The following is a 27,208-nucleotide window of genomic DNA, read 5'->3' on the forward strand; positions in this document are numbered from 1 at the left end:
AACGCGAGACTCGAGAGTAATTTATTTCTGGTGATCATGCTTGTTGGTGTTCCAGCGCAGAGAAAGTGACTTGGAGTCCGCCTCGTATTTTCCACTCACACTGTTTACATTGTGTGTTATCAGAGCTGTACGCGATCGCAGACATAATACACACGGCCGTGTTATCAGTACTGTCACCGCGTAGTAGGATTACCCGCCTTCTCAACCTGACGAGCTGCCGTCGACAAACTTTTCGGATTTTTTTTTTTTAATATTTATTTTTTTTATTATTATTTTTTTTTTTTTGATAACTGGATATTTAGAAAAGAACCCAAAAATAAGAGGACTTCGTGTTTTTTAACCCACATAATTTAGGTTTTTTTCTCGAAAAGAACAAACCAAGAATAAAGAGTTCTAAAAAAGGAAGCTCCAGTAGAAAAAAAAATTGTACGTAATTTCAAAATGCAAAAGAACCCAGGCAGTCGCGTGTTTTGAATGAAGTGATAACAATATTATTGTAGGTACCTAAATATTTTTCGCGAATAATTGAGTAGATATAGATTTTTTGTCAAAAATATCGGGTCTATGATAGCCTAATAATTCGTAGTTATCTCAACTTTTGGGTGATAAGATCTGACCGGTATTTTCTTCAGCAGTGGTAAGTAAGAGCTTTCGTTATTAATTTACGGCCGTTAACTTTATGATAGTAATATTCTGAGCCAAAATATTGAATATCAACTTATCCTGCAGTAAGGAGCCTAAGTATATTTTGAATTTTTTACCTTCTATTGCAGGGATTTCTATTCCCAACTCTCATGGGGTCTGCATGAGAGTCTGCATGAAATTACTAAGCATAGAAGGTGAAGTATAATTTCCTCCATGTGCCATTAGCGATTTTAAATTACCATAAAATATTCGAACGAAAATATGAAAGAAATTTTCCTGTAAAACGTAGATAGTACGAGGATTGGGTTCCATTGTAGTTCGGATATTTAAGTTTACACTGATATTCAAGGTGAACATCTCAATCTCAAATCTCAAGTGGCCAATGAGATGCTGTATGGCGCATCTTTCAAGTCGAGAATAAGATCCCAAGTTACTTACCTGACCTAATACACAGTGTTTATGTTTTTATGCTTGATGGTCTTTCAACCTTTCCGAGAGTTCGGGAGTTCGAGGCCAGTCTGATGTTTGGAAAATTTCCAAAGTTTTGTACGTATTTTGTTGGGACATACGTCTCTTTCATAACCGAGTCCGAAATTTCTTGCAAACTGGCATCAACTTATTCTCTTTTAACGTGATTCTTGAAGATGTGACGTGGGTATCTAATGGAAGAAATCCCGATGGATTTGATAATCATTAAATAACAACCAACTTTCTTTCCTTCCTTTTTCTCATGATATGGACTTCAAACTCCATTTTCTTTAAAGGCATAGGTACAGAGATTTCGGCTGAAAAATCATCAGACCTGGTAAATTTTATTTTGCACCCTGTATTTTACGGACCCACCCCTTTAATTCTCACAAAGTTTACTAAAAAAAAAGAACTTTCTTATACTGCCGCCGCCTCTCTACATCCATATGTGCATATAAATCTGTTCGTAAAGTCACAAGTATCACTGTCATAACATAACAAGAATTTGCAATACGAATAACTACCTACTTAGCAAGAAGTAGTAAGAACCCAAGTTCCATTCATTAACTTGACCCAAGTCAGCCGCAATAGCTGGCGTAGTGATCACTGCACAGTATAACTTGCAACAGTTGAGCTCCAAACTTTGAGGCAAATAAATATTTTTCTTTTTTAAAATATAGGTAGGTACTTATCCTTCTGTAGCCTCCACTTATTTTACAGTTGTCAAGAAAAGAATGAACTGGAAATAATAAATAGTCTTTATAATTCCAATCAACCAACAGTCCTTTATTATTGTCAAAGTATGTCAGGATGAAAGAAGATTATGGTTGATGCCCCATAACAGAGTTCTTACGTACATTCATTCGGTGAAACTGGCACATCCACTAGTAGAACCATTACATGTTTAATTCATTCGGTGAAAATAGCCCATCCATTGGTCAAACTCATAAAAATGGATATCACCAATAGTGGTACATCAATGCCTTGAGCTAAGTGAAAATAGCACATCCACTGTAAAAGTATGTCAGGATGAAAGAAGATTATGGTTGATGCCCCATAACAGAGTTCTTATGTACATTCATTCGGTGAAACTGGCACATCCACTAGTAGAACCATTACATGTTTAATTCATTCGGTGAAACTAGCACATCCACAAGTAGAACCATTACATGTTTAATTCATTCGGTGAAAAAAGCCCATCCATTGGTCAAACTCATAAAAATGGATATCACGTGAAAACAGCACATCCACCAGAATGTACAAACAGAGCGGGGCAATAGATAAGATGTTGGCCAGGTTACAATAGCGATTACATAAAGATGTCCGTAGTGAAAGGCGAGGCATCGTAACAATTATTAATTCCAAAGAACGAGAGTGAAGGTGAAGAATCGGGCAGACCTTGCTGCAATTTATTTCCACAGGTCTTCGCGAGAGTGCAACAACCATTAACCCACAACTGAGTGGACGGCCAAGAAACGAAGCTCACAACCATCATCATACCAATGAACCTGTAAATCTAAAAAAGAACACAGGGGAAAAAATCACCTCTCACGAAGAACTGGTGAACAACTATTTTTAATTCAGAAAAACCAATTGTTAAAAGGGATTTTACGTACAACAATAACTGGAGAGTGAAAACCAAGTGGTGAAAAGAGCACATCCACCACAAAAGTGTGTCACGAGATTTGTTAAGCAGAAAAAAAGACCAAGGCTTTGTGAACAGAAGAGCTCACGATTTTAGTGTTTGATGATCTATTACAAAGAATGAAATATGGTAAATATTTGGTCAATTTTCAAGGTTATTCTGTCAGTAGGCAGCAAGTTTGGATAAAATCATGTTCAACGATTTTAGTGTTTGATGAGCTCTTTTAGTGTTTGATGATGTATTACAAAGAATGAAATATGGTAAATATTTGGTCAATTTTCAAGGTTATTCTGTCAGTAGGCAGCAAGTTTGGATAAAATCATGTTCGTGACGTTTCTGTCCACCCACAGCCAACAGCCATACTCTACAGCTACTCTTTTATGTCGAAGATGCGTAGCTTGAGCAACGGATAAAAGTTCAACACATGATGAGGAGGAACACGATTTTAGTGTTTGATGACCGCTTTTAGTGTTTGATGATGTATTACAAAGAATGAAATATGGTAAATATTTGGTCAATTTTCAAGGTTATTCTGCCAGTAGGCAGCAAGTTTGGATAAAATCATGTTCGTGACGTTTCTGTCCACCCACAACCAACAGCCATACTCTACAGCTACACTTTTATCGGAATTTAAAATCAAATAGGTACCCGTACCTGTGTCGCATCAATGGATAAGTCTGAAAGTACCAATAAACATGAAAATCTGTACAAAAACTAGTCGAAAAGCTGGAAAAACTTCACAAAAAATGAAAATTTGGAAAGATAGGTAAACAAAAGAATCAAAAGATGAAAATTCACAACGTTGCCAAACCTACTTTTTGTTACCCTACTCACAGATTTTACTCCTTGCCGGCGCAGGGCTTGCCGTTACTGCTCACTTTTCCTGTTTCGACCGTCACGACCTCTGTTGAGTAAAAAAAAGTACCAATGTAGGTACTTAATCTCTCTTAGGATACCTACTACAAGAAATCACTTGTTTAAAATATCAGAACTTTTACTGACCTGTCAGAATGTATTACATATTTGTTTTACACAAAATTAAGCATAAAAGCACATAAAGTTCAAAGTGATGCCTTATTATCAATTTCATAGGAGTTTAATAACCTGATACCTATTTGAATAAAAAATACTTGGTAGGTACCTACACAAATACATGCAAATCAGATAAAATAAACAGTTTTTATCTGATAAACACATGCAAACTAAACAAGATAAAATCAAGAATTTTTCTATCCATTTAAAAACACTAACTTGGTGTTTCCTTGGACCTAATAATCTATTAAATAGATAATCAATGGGTTGAAGGGTTGATAAGAATACTGATAAAAGTAGATCACAAAAAGTGGAATAATGAAAATACTATTCTTATCATACCTTTACAGTAAATAGTGTTATGCAGAAGACAAAACTTTATCGATGAATATACGTATCAAACTATCTATTGGAAAAACCAACAGTAAAATCCATTATCAGGTAAAAATACAGGTACCTATAGGAAAAATCTGCACCGCACAAAATTTTACTCCATAAAAAGGCTTTTCTTTCAAAGAAAAAAGAAGACAATTAACCGGAATTTAAAATCAAATAGGTACCCGTACCTGTGTCGCATCAATGGATAAGTCTGAAAGTACCAATAAACATGAAAATCTGTACAAAAACTAGTCGAAAAGCTGGAAAAACTTCACAAAAAATCAAAAATGAAAATTTGGAAAGTGGAAAGATAGGTAAACAAAAGATGAAAATTCACAACGTTGCCAAACCTACTTTTTGTTGCCCTACTCACAGATTTTACTCCTTGCCGGCGCAGGGCTTGCCGTTACTGCTCACTTTTCCTGTTTCGACCGTCACGACCTCTGTTGAGTTCTTTAGGTACTGAGTAATAAGTACATTACGTAAGTACCTATCTACCTATTTTATTGAAGGTGTGCGTAGTAGTGATTATGACACATCCACTAATTTGTATTTTCGTAGTAGGTAGTGACTGATTATGGCACATCCACTATTTTCCTTTCAGTCTTAATTTATCTAGATTGAACATTATCATATCTAATCTAATTATGTAGATAGGTATTCTAGAAATCTAGATCTATAGTCAGCGTAGGTATAAATAGAGCTCATACCTTATACCTAAACCTAACTCTCAAGTCTAGATGAAAAGGGAATAGGGCAACATTCGTTGAAACTAAGGGCGTGAGCTAATAACCGCGGCACCGTGCCAGATTAGACCCTCAATATTTACCGCAGAGCCGCCGCAGTGCGGACCCCCAAAATTTGCCATTTAACACATTAATACCTGAAGCATTCTGTTTCATTCAACTCCTTAACTTTATCTTGGGAAGAGTGGAAGTAGTATTCGAATAGGTAGGTATTTTTTAAAGCGGTTTGATAGAGGGAACTCTAACTGCTAAGGCTAAGATGTGTATTATCCTTCCGGAAGCCTCGAGGAGGAACATATCATATGAGAAAACATCCGAAGACGAAGAACCTTATACGTTCAGGATAAAATCCACCCCGGGCGTGAATCAAACCCGCGACCCACGCTAACTATTAGGCTGGCTAAAAATACCTAATTTGTTTTCTTCCAAAATCTTAACCTTTGATTATGGCACATCCACTATTTTCCTTTCAGTCTTAATCTTTATCTAGATTGAACATTATCAAATTATCATACCTAATCTAATTATGTAGATAGGTATTCTAGATCTATATAGTCAGCGTAGGTATAAATAGAGCTCATACCACCTAACTCAAGTCTAGATGAAAAGGGAATAGGGCAACATTCGTTGAAACTAAGGGCGTGAGCTAATACATATCCACCGCGGCACCGTGCCAGATTAGACCCTCAATATTTACCGCAGAGCCGCCGCAGTACGGACCCCCGAAAATTTGCCATTTAACACATTAATAGGTACCCCGTTTTACGGTACCTGAAGCATTCTGTTTCATCCAACTCCTTAACTTACATCATGAGTGCCTTCTCGTTCAAAGTTCAGTGTGTGTCCTGCACATGAGATAGAAATATACCCCAGACCAATTTTATTGTGAGAGCTTACATTGCGCTGGAGGCTGTGGAAGGATTTGCAGCACGTAGCAGACACCGTGAGACGTGAGGAGGTATGATGGAAGTTTTCATCTTCTCAATCAGCAATCAGAGGATCAGACATTCCTAAGGTAACATTGGAAAAGTCACGAGTATCTTATTCAATGACCACTTGAATAGGAACCCATGACTAACTCCTTAACTTAATCTTGGGAAGAGTCGAAGTAGTATTCGAATAGGTATTTTTTAAAGCGGTTTGATAGAGGGAACTCTAACTGCTAAGGCTAAGTTATTATCCTTCAGGAAGCCTCGAGGAGGAACATATCATATGAGAAAACATCCGAAGACGAAGAACCTTATACGTTCAGGATAAAATCCGCCCCGGGCGTGAATCAAACCCGCGACCCACGATAACTAGGCTGGCTAAAAATACCTAATTTGTTTTCTTCCAAAATCTTAACCTTGATCTTGACCTTCAATTTGGATTTGATTGGTCCTCTGACATCTAATTGATCCTATTGAGATAGGTCACTTATCAAAAATCATGCATCAAATATTGATTAAAGGGAATTACGTATTATCTTGCTGCTGTTTGTTTTGCAGTAGGTACATTTGACCCTCAATATTTGCCGTGGATCTGCTGCTGGAGTGTTCGTGACTTTTCGGAACATACCTACGTGGAACGTGACGTGACAGACGTACCTACATAGATTTCCCATTCGATTAATTAATTAATCAAAACTGTTTCTAAGGAAATAAAACAGTCAGAAATCCAGTTTGAAAATGGTACCTACCTAAAATGCAATTTAGAACACCAACTCTGTGATTAGTCCTCTGACATCTAATTGATCCTATTGAGATAGGTCACTTATCAAAAATCATGCATCAAATATTGATTAAAGGGAATTACGTATTATTTTGCTGCTGTTTGTTTTGCAGTAGGTACATTTGACCCTCAATATTTGCCGTGGATCTGCTGCAGGAGTGTTCGTGACTTTTCGGAACATACCTACGTGGAACGTGACGTGACAGACGTACCTACCTACATAGATTTCCCAATCGATTAATTAATTAATCAAATCTGTTTCTAAGGAAATAAAACAGTCAGAAATCCAGTTTGAAAATGGTACCTACCTAAAATGCAATTACGTGACGTGACGTGACGTGACAGACGTACCTACATAGATTTCCCATTCGATTAATTAATTAATCAAATCTGTTTCTAAGGAAATAAAACAGTCAGAAATCCAGTTTGAAAATGGTACCTACCTAAAATGCAATTTAGAACACCAACGCTGTGATTAGTGGGTGCAGCAGCCCAATAGGCCTTTGGGATACCTGAGCTTAGTAAGCATAAGCACATAAAGATGATCTGTTAAGTTGGAATAATGGAAAAAGATGATCTATTAGGAAAATGGTGTCCGTCGGAGCGAGTTGTTGTGACCACCCTAGTTGTCAGTTTTATAATAGAGCTACCTACGAGTGATTAGACGCATCCACTTGCCATTTCGTATACAAAAGTTTTAACGTAGATAATTGTATCCTTATTACTTATTTAACCAATGCAAAATTATCTAGGACGATAATCCGCGTCGAATTATCGCGCCCGAGAACATGCGGGCTCTTCTCTCCTTAGCGACGCTAAGTTTTCTCGTCGCGTCGGTTTGTCTTGAATCCTACCGAGCGCCGGAGTTCCCAGCAAGTTCTAACAGAACATTAGAGATCGCAGCAGGTAAATATCAAGTACTTGGGTGAGTGTAGAGTGTAGGTATACAGATTGTACCGAAATCAGATCCAAGGTAAAAAAAACAACGAACTCAGAAAACGAACTTTCTACAAATAATTAAGTATAGACCCATTATTGAATATCAACTTATCCTGCAGTAAGGAGCCTACGTATATTTTGAATTTTTTACCTTCTATTGCAGGGATTTCTATTCCCAACTCTCATGGGGTCTGCATGAGAGTCTGCATGAAATTACTAAGCATAGAAGGTGAAGTATAATTTCCTCCATGTGCCATTAGCGATTTTAAATTACCATAAAATATTCGAACGAAAATATGAAAGAAATTTTCCTGTAAAACGTAGATAGTACGAGGATTGGGTTCCATTGTAGTTCGGATATTTAAGTTTACACTGATATTCAAGGTGAACATCTCAATCTCAAATCTCAAGTGGCCAATGAGATGCTGTATGGCGCATCTTTCAAGTCGAGAATAAGATCCCAAGTTACTTACCTGACCTAATACACAGTGTTTATGTTTTTATGCTTGATGGTCTTTCAACCTTTCCGAGAGTTCGGGAGTTCGAGGCCAGTCTGATGTTTGGAAAATTTCCAAAGTTTTGAACGTATTTTGTTGGCTTTCTACAAATAATTATAGACCCATTATTGAATATCAACTTATCCTGCAGTAAGGAGCCTAAGTATTTTGAATTTTTTACCTTCTATTGCAGGGATTTCCATTCCCAACTCTCATGGGGTCTGCATGAGAGTCGGCATAAAATTACTATAAATAAGCATAGAAGGTGAAGTATAATTTCCTCCAAGTGAGGCTTTCTACAAATAATTATAGACCCATTATTGAATATCAACTTATCCTGCAGTAAGGAGCCTAAGTATATTTTGAATTTTTTACCTTCTATTGCAGGGATTTCTATTCCCAACTCTCATGGGGTCTGCATGAGAGTCGGCATAAAATTACTATAAATAAGCATAGAAGGTGAAGTATAATTTCCTCCAAGTGCCATTAGCGATTTTAAATTACCATAAAATATTCGAACGAAAATATGAAAGAAATTTTCCTGTAAAACGTAGATAGTACGAGGATTGGGTTCCATTGTAGTTCGGATATTTAAGTTTACACTGATATTCAAGGTGAACATCTCAATCTCAAATCTCAAGTGGCCAATGAGATGCTGTATGGCGCATCTTTCAAGTCGAGAATAAGATCCCAAGTTACTTACCTGACCTAATACACAGTCTTAAGTTTACACTGATATTCAAGGTGAACATCTCAATCTCAAGTGGCCAATGAGATGCTGTATGGCGCATCTTTCAAGTCGAGAATAAGATCCCAAGTTACTTACCTGACCTAATACACAGTGTTTATGTTTTTATGCTTGATGGTCTTTCAACCTTTCCGAGAGTTCGGGAGTTCGAGGCCAGTCTGATGTTTGGAAAATTTCCAAAGTTTTGAACGTATTTTGTTGGGACATACGTCTCTTTCATAACCGAGTCCGAAATTTCTTGCAAACTGGCATCAACTTATTCTCTTTTAACGTGATTCTTGAAGATGTGACGTGGGTATCTAATGGAAGAAATCCCGATGGATTTGATAATCATTAAATAACAACCAACTTTCTTTCCTTCCTTTTTCTCATGATATGGACTTCAAACTCCATTTTCTTTAAAGGCATAGGTACAGAGATTTCGGCTGAAAAATCATCAGACCTGGTAAATTTTATTTTGCACCCTGTATTTTACAGACCCACCCCTTTAATTCTCACAAAGTTTACTTAAAAAAAGAACTTTCTTATACTGCCGCCGCCTCTCTACATCCATATGTGCATATAAATCTGTTCGTAAAGTCACAAGTATCACTGTCAGGACCCACCCCTTTAATTCTCACAAAGTTTACTAAAAAAAAAGAACTTTCTTATACTGCCGCCGCCTCTCTACATCCATATGTGCATATAAATCTGTTCGTAAAGTCACAAGTATCACTGTCATTACAACTGTGGGTAATCTTGGTGACCAACTGTTGTTTACACCAGAATTGTAATCCCATAAAAGCAACAATCATAGACAACATCTACCATTTCAGTTCGGTTTATCATACATTATTCACAACTTCCGGAGAAGTAATTCATCAAACGTCACAAGTATAATATACAACTGTGGGTAATCTTGGTGACCAACTGTTGTTTACACCAGAATTGTAATCCCATAAAAGCAACAATCATATAGACAACATCTACCATTTCAGTTCGGTTTATCATACATTATTCACAACTTCCGGAGAAGTAATTCATCAAACGTCACAAGTATAATATATTCCATTATTTGACACATATTTCACTGGACAATAAACTTATGTACCTACTTGGACTGGTTTCTTTCTTCAAAGGGTCACATTGGAACATGGAAGGTGATTTTGACTTTACGTCAAGATTCAGAATGAACTATGCAGTTAGAATAGGAATGTTTCAGTCACGTGGTCTGGGCATGTGAGAAGTGTTCTCAACTTGTGAGCATATCAACCTTTTAAGCCTATTGGGTGATGAGCTTATGACTAGTAAGCTACATAATTACATATGTGTCAAAATTTTCGGCATTTGGGCTGATCAAACTGGACGTACTCGTAGACCTGACTGCTTACGTCTTACAAAATACTCGCAGATAGGTACAAAAGATGCATATTTACAATATCTATCGAACTTAGAGTGGTTTTTTCCCTTTGGTTTTGATTTAGACCAAGTTCTTTAGAACGTTTAGTAGGAATCTTTACGTGTTTGTCATTTAGGACCCATGACGCATATTTTTAAGGATCATTGACTTTCGTTTCTAACCCATTAATATTAATCCATTACCTATTATTACGAGTATTCATTCATCAAACGCTATTAATACTGATATAGTAAGTACCTAGGTACCGTTGTCATAAGAGTTATTCAATAAAATGTAGTCATTCATATAAAACGTTCAATGCCGCTCATTAATAACCCATTACGCATGATGTCATTAGTGAAGTACCTATACGTTTTATTGCCATGTAGGTATGCATAACTGAAAACGATTTTTCAAAATTGATCAACAACTCCATTAAAAGTTTACATTGGTACCTATACGTTTTATTGCCATGTAGGTATGCATAACTGAAAACGATTTTTCAAAATTGATCAACAACTCCATTAAAAGTTTACATTACACGCAGGTACATTCAATTACGTCAATTATGCCCTAATTAGCTAGCCGTATTTAATTGATATTTAATATTTACCTACGTTAAAATAAAATTTCCAATACGGATGATGAATTGTTCCGAGCAATAATGAATTTATATATTAGGCTCCTAATTACATAATCGTCTTAAGCCGGTTTCACTGGATCAGATTTCTTCTAATCCAAAATCATACATTGCTTTTGATATTTGAACCAACATCCGAGAACTTCAAACTAGCGGGTATAACAGTTCAAGCTTATTGGGCGAAATTCGATGAATTTATGTATTAGGCTTCTGCCGGTCCAAATAATCGTCTTGAGCCGGTTTCACTGGATCAGATTTCTTCTAATCCCAAATCATACATTGCTTTTGATATTTGAACCAACATCCGAGAACTTCAAACTAGCGGGTATAACAGTTCAAGCTTATTGGGCGAAATTCTGAAACGCAGACAGAGATGAGTCATGACATTCATTCAAAGCAAAATGGTCTGCCAGAAATATTCCAGGCTTATCAACACGTCTTGAAAGGAATGTTTCCTCCTGATACACAAATATGTTTTGTTTGCCATTAGACTGGGTTAGAAGATTGACCGTAAGTCTATCATTAGTTGAAAGGAATGTTTCCTCCTGATACACATATATATTTTGTTTGCCATTAGACTGGGTTAGAAGATTGACCGTAAGTCTATCATTAGGCCGGCCGATCATTATCTAGGGATTATAGCCAAGGGTTGAAACCTTGAAACCCGCAGTGATAGACATGATTATCAGGAGATTCCCTGTCTGGTCTCAGCTTAAACTTGGGTCTGAAGTCTGTAGAGGTACCAAACCAGTGGTGTGTCTACGGACATGGGTCGAGGGGTAAGACACCTGTTTTTAGCCCGTCCTTCCTTTATTATTACGATAGTAATAAAAAAAGGTATAGTGGACAGGCTATTGTATTCGCTTCGGTGTCGAGAAGTCTGTCTGTCTGTCCCCATAGAAGGACTTATCCAAACCTGGTCGACCTATATTCAGCCAGTCCTTCCTTTATTATTACGATAGTAATAAAAAAAGGTATAGTGGACGGGCTATTGTATTCGCTTCGGTGTCGTCTGTTCTGTCTGTCCAGTGCAATAAAATGTTACCAGATTTTCGAGCCTGTTCATGATAAAATTATGAACAGACACTATCTTAAATGAAACATAGTTTATCAAATGTCAAGAACTGAAAGACCCAAACAGACTGAACGAGAAGTCTGTCTGTCTGTCCCCATAGAAGGACTTATCCAAACCTGGTCGACCTAAATATCAAATTAAAGGTCTTTTTATAAGGAACACGAAAAGTGGTGGTGCAAATTTTGTCCAGAAAACCACAAAGCAAAAAAAAAAAAAATGGTTTTTGGTGTTTTTTTTCCACGTTTTCTCACACAAATGAGCTCTGATCTTGAAATTTGTCGCGACGACCTATGAACTCAAAGCGAGAAAGTTTTAGATGACACTTCTATGTCAAATTAAAGGTCTTTTTATAAGGAACACGAAAAGTGGTGGTGCAAATTTTGTCCAGAAAACCATAAAGCATAAAAAAAAATTGTTTTTGGTGGATTTTTTTTCACGTTTTCTCACACAAATGAGCTCTGATCTTGAAATTTGTCGCGACGACCTATGAACTCAAAGCGAGAAAGTTTTAGATGCATACATGGATGGGTGACTCAAACATTATATTGGGAATAAAGGGAGAACGGGCTCTAGTTCTAGTCTTGATTTTAAATCATTACATGAAAGTAAAATCAAAAATCAAATCAAGAATAATAATAAAGTGAATATTAAACAAATTAGGTAGGTACATAGGTACTGATTACCCAGTAATGGCAAACTCGTTTTTTACTTCATATAAGTCATAAGATTATTTTACGACTATTTAGTTTTTCGTTTCGACTCTTTCTCGGATCGATCTCGTATAATTTGATTTGCACACTCTTGATTTACCGAGCGAATACTCCATTATGTTATAATTTAGCTTTTCGTTTCGACTCTTTCTCGGATCGATCTCGTATAATTTGATTTGCACACTCTTGATTTACCGAGCGAATACTCCATTAGCAAACTCGTTTTTTACTTCATATAAGTCATAAGATTATTTTACGACTATTTAGCTTTTCGTTTCGACTCTTTCTCGGATCGATCTCGTATAATTTGATTTGCACACTCTTGATTTACCGAGCGAATACTCCATGTGTTGTAGATTTCTATATAGACAACCAAGGAACCAAGTACCTAGTAGAAAAGACCTAAACCTCATTTTTAATCACGTGGATACTAATAAACTAAAGTGAAAATCTGGTGTGAACATCACACGGTTTTCTATTACATTGCGGGGGAAGAAAGGATAAGAAGAGCACGCCACTGACTAATAATATGTTATAGATTTCTAGATAGACAACCAAGGAACCAAGTACCTAGTAGAAAAGACCTAAACCTCATTTTTAATCACGTGGATACTAATAAACTAAAAGTGAAAATCTGGTGTGAACATCACACGGTTTTCTATTACATTGCGGGGGAAGAAAGGATAAGAAGAGCACGCCACTGACAAATAACTAAAAGGATAGAAAAGAACAGAATAGACTTTATTGTTTGTCTTGCCCGAGTAGCTGAAAAGTTCCTTTACGCTAGCAGTCTAAACAAGGTCTCGTATATTTGATGGGATAATAATACGTCTAGATATATAACAATTCGTTATAAATAGATACGTTATAGATTATAGATATACGATATAAAACATACAGCGGTGTAAAACATATGTATAGGTATGTAGATATTTTTAGGGAGGAAAACGTATAAATTGCAGTTTGCATAATGAACTGGGTATCGATGACAACAATTTTATTTGTTGCATGGATAGAAAAGAACAGAATAGACTTATTGTTTGTCTTGCCCGAGTAGCTGAAAAGTCCCTTTACGCTAGCAGTCTAAACAAGGTCTCGTATATTTGATGGGATAATAATACGTCAAGATAACAATTCGTTATAAATAGATACGTTATAGATATACGATATAAAACATACACCGGCGTAAAACATATGTATATCTAGATATTTTTAGGGAGGAAAACGTATAAATTGCAGTTTGCATAATGAACTGGGTATCGATGACAACAATTTTATTTGTTGCATCTGCATAGAAAAGAACAGAATGGACTTATTGTTTATCTTGCCCGAGTAGCTGAAAAGTTCCTTTACGCTAGCAGTCTAAACAAGGTCTCGTATACATATTTGATGTGATAATAATACGTCAAGATATATAACAATTCGTTATAAATAGATACGTTATAGATTATAGATATACGATATAAAACATACACCGGTGTAAAACATATGTATATGTAGATATTTTTAGGGAGGAAAACGTATAAATTGCAGTTTGCATAATGAACTGGGTATCGATGACAACAATTTTATTTGTTGCATCTGCAGTCTGCAGTCTTAAAGTCAAGGTTAATCGACTGTAATGTCATTTCATGTTTTTACTCCCCCAAGTCTACAGTGCCCTATTTATTACAAAAAAAAAACTCACAGTAAACGAGTAAGTTTGACCATGTATATGACAAAAAAAAAAACTCACAGTAAACACGAGTAAGTTTGACCTAACTTTGACCATGTAGGTAGTTTCAAATTTTTGATCGGAAGCAAAGAGGTAGAGAGAAACGAAAAAGAGTTAAAATGAATTGGACGGTTCAACTCGATTTAATTCACCTGAAAATAATTACCGTGAGAGTTTTGGTCAGTTAGGACGGATAGTAAACTTTTTGCCTAATTGAAAGGCAATAAATCAACCGACCATGACTTTAACTCCTTTGTGCATGAGCGTCGTTAAAAATACGGTGACCTTCAATCATCTGAATTACCATTTTGAATTCGTCTGAAGGATTCTCGTGTTTTATGTACCAAATCGTACCTTATTACCTACTCATTCTAATATTTGTCTGGTGGTTGTAAAACTGACTCATTGAGTGTGCAGATAGACCCAAAATTAATCTCGGTTTAAGTAGAATAGAGTTAAACATTCCACATCTTCATCAGAATTGCGTTAAGCATTCCAGATCTTCATCAAAGCGTTAAGCATCCATCTCTTGTCTGGTGATTGTAAAACTGACTCATTGAGTGTGCAGATAGACCCAAAATTAATCTCGGTTAAGTAGAATAGAGTTAAACATTCCACATCTTCATCAGAATTGCGTTAAGCATTTTGAGTGTGCAGAATTGCAGATAGACCCAAAATTAATCTCGGTTAAGTAGAATAGAGTTAAACATTCCACATCTTCATCAGAATTGCGTTAAGCATTCCAGATCTTCATCAAAGCGTTAAGCATCCATCTGCAGTCATCAGAAACAAACAATCACAAATGGCATCGACTCGTTATCTTTTAAGATTAAGTTCTTCAAACTCGGGCGAGCTATGTAGTCGTGTTGATATTTATGTTGGCTGGAAGACCCTGACACATATGCTAGGACAATAGTTACCACTATTCAAAACAATTGGCCGTGTATACCATCCCGTCTAAAGGCGCGCGGAAGCGGCCAAAACATCTAGATTTTTAACGTTTTACAATCCGAAGGTTGCATTTGTCAGACTCTGTCATCACGAAATAATATCCAAGTACCTATTATAGTTTGTTTACTGTGGGTAGATCTATACCTACCCACTGTCAGTAATTGCCTTATCCGTAAGGAGCCGAATGTGAACATACCTATCTTATCAAAGGATCTACTTGCATATACCACCGGAAATGCTGATATTAATTTTCAATCACGTTGAATAAAAAGCAACGGTTCCACCTCAAAACAAAACAAACCAGTCCTCGGCTGTGGCGCAACCGATCTGGGGGAGAAAGTGTCAGGCTCTTGGCAATCCATTCGGGTTTGGCGCAGAGAGGGAAAAAACTGCAACGCTTACCGGGTGCGATGAATATGAATCACTTATTAGTGGGTGAACCATGGACGGACTGACGACGCGCTACGAACCAAGCATACTGACGTGAATTTGGACACGAAAATTGCGTGACTGCCAGCAGTGCAAGCCTAGTTCGCTTGGAAGATAGCGAGAGCGCCTGCCTTGTAAGCGCTAGGTCCCAGGTATACTTTGTAAGATCGTAAAAAAATTGTACTGTGTGTATGGGGCGAGACAAGAGACCACATTTGGATATTGTTACATCCTGTGTTCGAAATAAATTTCATTAGTCATAATCATATATGACGTACAGTTCAAGTAGAATCGCAAAGTGGAACATAACATTGTATATATACAGGGTGGTTCGTGATTTGCGAACCACGCTTATATCTCAGAAACGGCTGGGAATTAAGGAATGAAATAAACGGCATCATGTAGATAAAATTTTGATGATTAAAATGGCTTTTTTTAAATTTGCAATTTTTTTTTGCAAAACGGCCCATTTTTTGCCAAATATAGGTCTGGTAGAAAAGTTATACCTTCCAACTGAATAGATACTTTCCTAGACCTAGGTACCTACCTAATATGTTCAGCACAATACATTTTGGAGAAAGGGAATAACTGCTATGTACGTATATGATTTCAACGTGTTTACTCAAGGTGTTAGATTCACAATGGAGCAGTTGCAAATGGGTAAAAATTATAAATAAATGGTCGATTCCTATGTAAAAAGTTGGGAAAAATCCAAACAATGGAGCAGTTGCAAATGGGTAAAAATTATAAATAAATGGTCGATTCCCGTGTAAAAAGTTGGGAAAAATCCAAATCCGAGGTCAAAACTCCGATAACAGAACTGTAAAAAGTCGAAAATTCAACTTTTATTTTCCGTTCTAATGAAAGAGTTCAAAAATGTGTGACGTCAGACTTTGCGCAGTTGTTTTTTTCGTCCACTAGGTAGCGCCATAATGCAAGCACGCTTGCGGAGGAGCAGAAAGAAATGTGCAGAAAGTATGCGCACCTAGGTACCTACCTAATATGTTCAGCACAAGACATTTTGGAGAAAGGGAATAACTGCTAATATGTATGATTTCAACGTGTTTACTCAAGGTGTTAGATTCACAATGGAGCAGTTGCAAATGGGTAAAAATTATAAATAAATGGTCGATTCCCGTGTAAAAAGTTGGGAAAAATCCAAATCCGAGGTCAAAACTCCGAAAAAATAACTGTAAAAAGTCGAAAATTCAACTTTTATTTTCCGTTCTAATGAAAGAGTTCAAAAATGTGTGACGTCAGACTTTACGCAGTTGTTTTTTTCGTCCACTAGGTAGCGCCATAATGCAAGCACGCTTGCGGAGGAGCAGAAAGAAATGTGCAGAAAGTATGCGCACAAACACATTAATGTGTTGCCTGCGAGGGAGCTTTGCTCGGGACATTTGATGTGACGTCATCGTGTACGAGAGCGTATGCCGTGACGTCAAAGTTCACGATTTACAGGTATTTTTTAAATCGATTTATCTCGGGATCTAGAAGTCGCGACGACCTATGAACTCAAAGCGAGTAAGTTTTAGATAACACTTCAGTCGATCATTTAAGCCCGGTTTTAGCGTTACCTATGTTAAGCTACGCCGAGGAAGGCCAATAAATGGGTGGGTGGCTTAAAGTTAATTGGGTAATTGTATTTTTTTTTTTTTTTTCACATTTTCTCACACAAAATAATGAGCTCTGATCTTGAAATTTGTCGCGACGACCTATGAACTCAAAGCGAGAAAGTTTTAGATAACACTTCAGTCGATCATTTAAGACCGGTTTTAGCGTCACCTATGTTAAGCTACGCCGAGCAAGGCCAATAAATGGATGGGTGACTCAAACATTATATTGGGAATAAAGGGAGAACGGGCTCTAGTCTTGATTTTAAATCATTACATATAAGTAAAATCAAAAATCAAATCAAGAATAATAATAAAGTGAATATTAAACAAATTAGGTAGGTACATAGGTACTGATTAAATCAAAAATCAAATCAAGAATAATAATAAAGTGAATATTAAACAAAGTAGGTAGGTACAAAGGTACTGATTTTCTCTAATCACGATCGAATAAACTACGGGCTAAAAAATTCCCGGAGGGACGGGCCCAGCTTGTTAAATGCCTTTAACAATATCCATAAAGTCTCAGACACGAATGGCCAGTACCATCTGACTCTAAACTCGGTTCAACTCATAAGATTGAGCAATCTGATTGGTTGATTTTAAACTTTGAATTAATAAAATTCAGCCAATCAGAAATCAGTTTAACAACTAAGTTCAAACTCAGATTATGGTCATGTCCATTCATCAGGACCATAGCAGTTACAGTTCCCTCTGTCAAACCTCTCAAAAAAAAAAGCATAAACACGGCGCGAACGACACACAAGTGTTAAAGCGCCTGAAAAAGATAGACCCAAATCCTGAGCTTAACCTTCTGTGACGTCACCGCTCGAAATTAAAAAAAAGCATAAACAGGGCGCGAACGACACACAAGTGTTAAAGCGCCTGAAAAAGATAGACCCAAATCCTGAGCTTAACCTTCTGTGACGTCACCGCTCGAAATCTTTTGTCAGTTGTTTAGGTCTGAGCCACATCCTTATTGTTACGCTTATTAAGAAATCTCCTGTCTGGTCTTTTATTTGGGTGCCTTGATTATAAGAGTGTCCTGAATATCTCGAGTAGTCTCGTCTCTAATCCCTATAGAAATACAAAAGGGTTGTCGAATTAATGTTTCAAGTTCGCTAAAGACAGATAAAATTGAACAGGTAGACAGTTTGGAATTTAGATAAATCGGAGAGTCTGAATGAAGGTAAAAGATCAACAGTCCTGACAGACAAGGGAAAGGGATGAGCCATTACTGTTTTCCTTTTTTTACACAATCGGACTAATTTGTCCAGTCGGCCTGTTGAGTTCTCTTAAGTAGACTTCGTATGCAATAAGCTTTAGGATGTAAGCTGACGTAAACTATAGATAGGACAAGGGAGCAAGGGACAAACAAGACAATAGAAGTTACAGAGGACAACAAAATACCCCAGACATCAACATAGTGCAATGGCAAAACGGGATACTTGCCTGCAAAATTCTCAACCAGTATTTTCTCGATCAAAATAAGAACGAGATTTTTTACTAATGAAAACATTAAACTCGCCTCAAAATTTCCAGATAAAAAAGTAATCAATTTATTAAAAAAAGTAATTTCTTTCTCGCCTGACCTATTTATTTATTATTTCGTAAAGAGCGGTAGGTAGGTAGGTACATCACCTAAAGCCTACATGCCACTTCACAGGGCATAAACTGCATTTGTTCAAAGGAATCAAAAATTTCCTTCCCAATTTGTGAATTATTTATACATAATTATGTTCTATAAAAATTGTCTGTCTTTTCGTGTTCGTAAAATATTCATATTATATGGAGTTGGAAGTATTATTTTTGTCTAGTGTCAGTCTAGGTGTCTAGTCATTTGAACCCAGAGACATTAGCTATTGTGCGCCTAGTAGAAACATTTCTCTCAGGTCTGAGACAAGTGACATTTAGCTGAAAAGCTATGAAGAAAGAAACCAGGCAGAAGTTTTCACGAAGTACGTATAGTCGAGAAGGCGAATGAGCGCAATTTTACACGATAACCTTCGTGTGCAGTGTGTACTTACAAACTTGAGGAATCTATAAGACAAACATTCAAAATATTTTTCATTCTGTCTTCGTTATGGAATTTCGTCAAATACCAGACGTACCTACATATGTACGTATAGGTAAGTATCTACAGTGCAATACATTTTTCATTCTGTCTTCGTTATGGAATTTCGTCAAATTCCAGACGTACCTACATATGTACGTATAGGTAAGTATCTATACAGTGCAATAAAATGTTACCAGATTTTCGAGTCCCGTTCATGATAAAATTATGAACAGACACTATCTTAAATGAAACATAGTTTACCAAATGTCAAGAACTGAAAGACCCAAACAGACTGAACAAAGTTGCTAAATAAAATGCACTTATTGTAGTTTCAACCAAGATTTTACACCCAGGATGAGCAATCGTCCAAACTCTTGAACTATTCAATGACTTTAACTATGAATGCCTCCTTGATGTTGTAAAGCTTCCCATTGTGGCAGTCTGGCAGTAGATGTGTATGATTTACAATAAAACAGCAGGGTGTCTCGCCTTAATGTGCACAAAACAACGTCATTAACAACGCTAGATTCCTGATATTCTTTTGTTCCATCTAAATTATTAACCAAATTGTAAAGATTGCCCATACCCGGCATAGTTTACCATGATACATCGTATTATTGTTTACTAGGAGGTTTCTGATTTTTTAACTCATTATCTTAAGCTTAAGGTCTTCTACTACAGTCCGTTCAAAGAGGAAGCTGTCTTTTTTAGAAAATTAAGAAAAATTCATCAAGCATCATCTTTTCACAAACATCATTTTCAATTTGTAAAACCTCCCTCACTTATGCTATGATTCGAAGACTTTTCCGGTAAACTTTGTTTTAATTCAAATTTGGATACATAATGAGAATTAAGAAAAATTCATCAAGCATCTTTTCACAAACATCACTTTCAATTTGTAAAACCTCCCTCACTTATGCTATGATTCGAAGACTTTTCCGGTAAACTTTGTTTTAATTCAAATTTGGATACATAATTAATAATTATTAATTACTTTCGTAGAATATAGGAAATAAATTAGAGAAGGAGAATACGTACGTCGGTACATAGGAATGTATACAAGAAACATGACATAAGGATAATATTGAGCAGGAATCAGGATTAACATTCAATAGCGGAGAATTGAGTTAGCTGTAATTTAAACAAAATAAATTTTAAAGTCCAAGATATGTATCTGGTTTGAAATAGACAGCTCCTAGATTACTATGAGGATTATCCCTGACTATACGAATATTCTGATGCTGAAATGTCTGTTCAGTTAAAGGTGGTATTAGCGTCAAATCAATGTGTTCAATTTTACTTGGATCAGAATCAAAAAAAAACTGTGGGAACGACTTAACACTTGAGAGTTCCATTTCAAAACTAGCATAAACTTGGTTTTTTAATTTGATATAGATGCCACTTTGATCTATATTGAAACCGATTGGGTTGTAGGATGTCACATAAAACTCTTTCAAATCTACCTTTTGCGTAAATAATTTGAAATTCAGAAGATTTAAACGGTTCAGCATTAATGTGAGGTTTGGTAGGCACATTTTTATGTATGTACAATTGTACATTGTACATGAAGATACAAGAATGCTTATTCTGGTTACAATGACATGTTCCTTGTTACAAATTCACTTTAACATACAAAACTGTGGGAACGACTTAACACTTGAGAGTTCCATTTCAAAACTAGCATAAACTTGGTTTTTTACTTTGATATAGATGCCACTTTGATCTAGATTGAAACCGATTGGGTTGTAGGATGTCACATGAAACTCTTTCAAATCTACCTTTTGCGTAAATAATTTGAAATTCAGAAGATTTAAACGGTTCAGCATTAATGTGAGGTTTGGTAGGCACATTTTTATGTATGTACATTGTACAATTGTACATTGTACATGAAGATACAAGAATGCTTATTCTGGTTACAATGACATGTTCCTTGTTACAAATTCACTTTAACATACAAATATCAATGCTCGCGAGAGACGATTTTTTCTAACACCTTTTAAATGTTGATGAATGACAATGGTGGTTAAAATGTACAAAAACATGCGTGTGAGGTTTGGTAGGTACATTTTTATGTATGTACAATTGTACATTGTACATGAAGATACAAGAATGCTTATTCTGGTTACAATGACATGTTCTTTGTTACAAATTCACTTTAACATACACATATCAATGCTCGCGAGAGACGATTTTTTCTAACACCTTTTAAATGTTGATGAATGACAATGGTGGTTAAAATGTACAAAAACATGCGGGTACAAACCCTCCTCCATATAACATGACGTAGGTACCTACATAGTTGTAGCAATAAGAATTACATACGAACTTGTTTTTCATTTGGTTACAGATTGACCTGGTATGAACTGAACAATGACAAACATCAAAGATGACGATGAGGGGAGGAAGAACGAGGCAGAGTATCGACTTCTACCAGAGAAGGTGAATGGCAATGGAAATCTAAATGTAGAGTTTGTCAACAGCTCATCTCACAAGAATGGCAATGGCTACAAATCATCCTATGAAGTGGATGAGGATATGAAATGTGGCTTGGGACCATGTACACCCAACTGGATGCAAGTGTTTACCAATAAGAAGGCATTCCTTTTCACTTTCTGCATCACATGGGTGTTGCAAGGCATGTACTACACGTACTTTGTTAGTGTCATCACCACCATAGAGAAGTTATTCCAGGTACAAAGTAAAACCACTGGAATCATCATGAGTGCAACAGAGATAGGACAGATAGGATCCTCTTTGTTGTTGACTTACTATGGAGGACAGGGACATCGTCCCAGATGGATTGCTTGGGGAATGGTTCTCTTCGCAGCGTCTTCCTTCATCTGTGCACTACCTCATTTTATTTTCGGGGACCAGCCGTTAAATAAGCAGAATTTAATATTTCAAGGAGATAATGGAACGATAGATCTTCCCCCCAACTTGTGCTATATTCCGCCATCATTAACTCTGTCTGGAAACATAACCATGCACGATACGTCACTGGATCAATGTCACAAAGAAAAGTGGGATGAGCAACAAGCACAATCCCAAATAACAACCATCGTGTTGGTTATTTTCTTCATCAGTTTGTTAGGTGTTGGGATGGGACAGACAGCTGTCTATACCCTGGGCATACCTTATATTGATGATTATCAAAGGATCTACTTGCATATACCACCGGAAATGCTGATATTAATTTTCAATCACGTTGAATAAAAAGCAACGGTTCCACGTATCGACATTTGAAAGTTCAGTTACCTTGTGAGATGTAGAACAATGCGCTTACTGCTCAGGTCACTTCCTAGGACCCTTGCGTTGAGAACTCAGAATGCGAGATATTTCCAATGCAGGCTTCCGAGTCTTACGTCTGGTGGCTAATTACCTAGCAGGTCTACGGGTCTCCCATTTTCCCGAACACACCCAATGGCCCCATCGAAAACCGTGGCGTTGGTTAGTTTTCATTTCTCTTCTTGAGCCCTTGTGTGCCGCGTCCGTTTTTGTTTAGGACTATTGCACTGCATAGTAAAGTTTTCTTTACTAAAAGAAACTCCTCATTGTTTCCCCAATTTGTTGCTTCGTATCTGATTGTATTGGGAAGAGACTCATCACTCCTCCTCTTCTTCCCAGCCTTTTCCTATTTAAATAGGGTTGGCGTTTCTTGTCAGTCTATTCCAGGCAGCCCTATTGAAGAGACCTATCACTGATCTCTGTCATTTTTCACAGGTAACGTTCCATGTCCTATAGTATACGGAGCTGTAGTAGACTCAGGTCTTGAAAAATCAATTTTAGAGGTCTTGAAAACTCGATTTTGGAGGTCTTGAAAGTTCGCCTTTAGGGACTTTTTTGGGGCAGGGAGGGTTGTCATCATGAAGAAAACCGTGAAATCAAGTCAACACAAACTTTTTTTTCTTCCTCAGTTTTCCAACTGCACCTGTATGAGCGGCATGTGGGGCAATGGCACCATCCTTCCTGATCCACTAGCGACCACTGCTAGTCTGGGTCCTTGTGAGAACGACTGCGTTAGTGTCAAGTGGTACATCATCCTCTTCTCCTTCTTTGTGTTCATCCATTCGACGTCGGAAGTGGGCAGTATGCTGTTGATCTTGCGCTGTGTCGACCCCTCGGACAAAGCCATGGCGCTGGGTCTCATACAGTTCGCCATTGGTCTGTTTGGTAAGTCGAGTATTACGTCATCTTTTTCCTCGCCTTTTCCCGTGTTCAGACGGGGTCGGTGTTTTCCGTCAGCATCTCAATCAGCCCTGCATAGGGTGATTGCTTTAGGCTAACATTTGGTTCTGACTACAAAAAATTTGGACCGATTGCAATACTTTCTCATTACCCTGTATAGGTATCCTATACGTAAGGGTAATAGAAAGTAAAAAAATTACGAGTGGATGCCCTTCGTACTCAACCTTTGCTATTTCTTTAGCAAGGGAAATTTCAGGCTGGTATCCTCCCTGTTTAAAGTCGAGTCTTACGTCTGGTGGCTAATTACCTAGCAGGTTTACGGGTCTCCCATTTTCCCGATCACACCCAATGGCCCCATCGGAAACCGTGGCGTTGGTTAGTTTTCATTTCTCTTCTTGATCCCTTGTGTGCCGCGTCCATTTTTGTTTAGGACTATTGCACTGCATAGTAAAGTTTTCTTTACTAAAAGAAACTCCTCATTGTTTCCCCAATTTGTTGCTTCCAATCTGATTGTACTGGGAAGAGACTTATCACTCCTCCTCTTCTTCCCAGCCTTTTCCTATTTAATAGGGTTGGCGTTTCTTGTCAGTCTATTCCAGGCAGTCCTATTGAAGAGACCTATCACTGATCTCTGTCATTTTTCACAGGTAACGTTCCATGTCCTATAGTATACGGAGCTGTAGTAGACTCAGCATGTCTTGTATGGGAATCTGTATGCGGAGAGAAAGGCGCTTGCAACTTGTACGATACGGATGTTTTCCGTGTATTTTACCATGGTAAGTTCCTTGGAGTCCATCTTCCATATCTTTTACTATGGTAAGTTCCTTGTAGCACAGCTTACGTATGGTGAGTGAAGAGCAGGTTTTATACCCCTGTCAATTCTTCCAACATTGTGAGACCATTTCTATCTCAAGCACACGGAAAGTAAGCAAGCAACACCGCTTTAAGCTAGGATATGCACATGTAGGAATTTAGTTTTACACAAACGTGTGAAGGAAACACAGAATTCAGCTGTTTCTATCAAAGACAGCGGCATAGAGAAAGTTCATTGACCCCGTTACTCAGAAGGGAAATCTTACCCCCGCTTGTCCCTCAGTTACGCCCTGATGTTATTCACCCCAGGTACCTCTCCCTACCCCGCCTCCATAGTACTTCTTATTAGGTCATTGATCTTATTTTGCTTTGCGCTCTTTTTTCGAAATTCCATTTTTCCATCGGGAGAAATGGTCAAAGGTTTACGACCTCGACTGGTGAAACTTCAGGGATGAACACAGATGGTTATTTTATGAGCTCAACTGTTAAACAGAGAAGTTCAAGATGTGTGTTTTACAGTGCTCTTGTAACCCATTTGGGGCTACAAGATGCTTGTTTTAAATATGTATTAGAATAGAATAGAATATACCTTGTTTATCCTGCCAGAATGAGACTGAAAAGTCCCCTTACTCCGCAGTCTAAATTAATATTTCATAGATAAAGTTTACAAATAAGTATATAAAACCTTGCTTAACTTTAAAAGAAAAGAAAAAAAATTTGGTGATAAATGTGTGAGGGATAGGGGTGTTGAAAATGAAAAAAGAAAATAGTACATTTTCTATTCTATAAGAATGTACAGAACAGTACCTTATAAGAATGTACAGAACAGTACTCTTGTGTGTGCACCTATGTATGTTAGTAGTATGAATGTATGTTAGTGTGCACCTATGTATGTTAGTACTTAGTATGAAATAGGTTAATCACAATACTAACTATAGTCTTCTCTGATTTGTTACAGGTACCACAGGGTTCATTCTCCTATTGGCTTTCTTCGTGGATACTATCGTTTGGTACAAAGCTGGCAGCATCAATTTTGCTGATGAAGAAACAAACACGCCAGAGGATGATGAAATGCAAGCCATGACTGAGAAAATCAAGCCTGAAACTTGCGTCTGACCTAATGCGGACGTGTGCTGAACTCTGAATGTATCAGCAACGTGTTGAACTTTGAACGGATCAGTACGTTAAAAAGAAGTCAAAAAGAGACAAATTATTGTTAATAATTAAATTGAAAAGAAATTCTTTCAGCATTAAGTTAAGTCAGCATTAGGTTCTTTAAGACTTTCTTCAGGCCCCGTTGGTAAACTTTAGTTTCTTGGAAACCTCTGAAGTGGTTTTTAACTTTAGTAGATCTGATACGGAGAGAACCATTGTGTAGGAATCTCCAAGGCATTTATTTTATATTATTTTTTGTACCATGTCCTTGTCCATCCATAAAATAATGAGATTGATATCAAGGTCTTTTCAAGATAAATTACCTATCGATCTATGATAGGATTCAATCGCTGAATCCGTTGAAAGTTGAAAGGTTAATTCCACTACTAAGGAAAGTTGAAGCATGTTGCTAAATTCAAGAGAAAAGCATAGGGATTTTTCAAGATTTATTTAGTCCGCCATGTAATTTCTCTGCCAGAGAAAGCACCAAAAACAATATCACCATTCTAAAGGGTGATTTGTACTTTGAGTACTCTTCTGTTTCATCTCAAAAATGGGACTCAAAATTGTAACTTCGAATTCTGTCCTGAATCTTATTTACGTTAATCAGGGTTTTAAGATAAGTTTTGTAAAGTTACCTTCCATGAAGATCGGTACCTACCATAATGTAATATTCTATTTTGTATAGTAATTGTTTATATTAGATACTAGCTGAATTGAGTTTGCGGTATGATCGCTTGGATCATCCTATGGGACCTATGGAAAACCAAGGATTTTTTCCCGGTTGTCCGTATAAAAATCCAATATTTATTTGCATGTAATTTGCTGTACATATTGAGTTTCTCGAAATATTTACAGGACATCCAATAAAAGAGGAACATTGTCTCTTTCTTTCAAGTCGAAAGATGATGAGGAGGAACAAACAGAAGAAAAATAGGGAGGAAAAAAGAACTGAACAAGAGCAATTTCCAAGTTTTAGAACCGCGTTTCCCATTATATTTCTTCATGTATGATAAAATTATACACTTTTGATTTAACGCTCGCGGCATTTTCCCAGCGAGAAGGGTAAGTTTTTCCGAATATTATTCTTGAAAAATGCGAGGGAAAGCGGAAAAGTTTACTCGGGAAATTTATTGCATAAAAAGAGGGGACGAAAATGTACCTGTTTTGAAGCGGTGCGAAGCAAAAGTATTAGAAAATGTGGAGGAAATGATGCTTACATACTCGTAGTAGTTACGAAACGAACATAATACCTAGAGTTGTGTTTGTGCCTATTAGGAGTACTAGCTGAATTCCGTCGCTTCGCTCCGGAATCCCGCTAGTTCATCCCGAGGCATGGCCAAACTTGTGGAAAAGGCATGGCGGTACCTGTTTTGAAGCGGTGCGAAGCAAAAGTATTAGAAAATGTGGAGGAAATGATGCTTAGGTACATACTACATACTTACATAGTAGTAGCGAAACGAACATAATACTTAGAGTTGTGTTTGTGCCTATTAGGAGTATTTTAGGTACATTATTATCTCCAAAATTTGAAGGCCTGAAAATCTAACAGTACTATCTTTCTGTCAAAGTAGGTACATGGTGTACGTAAAAAAAGGATAATAGTTCTTTAGTACTTTCTTTAGAAATGAAGTGTTGGTGTTGGTACATTGTAGGGTGAGTGTAGCACCTATGGTCAGGT

The 27,208-nt window shown here is 37.1% G+C and overlaps 1 protein-coding gene across 1 annotated transcript; it reads left to right on the forward strand.

The window, feature by feature from the left end:
- Window positions 1-25,931, forward strand: LOC103515525 (solute carrier organic anion transporter family member 4A1-like). The gene is made up of 5 exons (XM_008480461.3): window positions 1-637; window positions 21,722-22,578; window positions 23,289-23,544; window positions 24,207-24,335; window positions 25,331-25,931. Exons 2-5 carry the CDS (start codon window positions 21,745-21,747, stop codon window positions 25,486-25,488), a joined length of 1,377 nt encoding a protein of 458 aa, XP_008478683.1. The 5' UTR covers window positions 1-637; window positions 21,722-21,744; the 3' UTR covers window positions 25,489-25,931.
- The last annotated feature ends 1,277 nt before the right edge of the window (window positions 25,932-27,208 follow it).

Source organism: Diaphorina citri, unplaced genomic scaffold (assembly GCF_000475195.1).
Source record: "Diaphorina citri unplaced genomic scaffold, Diaci psyllid genome assembly version 1.1 scaffold1364, whole genome shotgun sequence".
NCBI lineage: Eukaryota > Metazoa > Arthropoda > Insecta > Hemiptera > Psyllidae > Diaphorina > Diaphorina citri.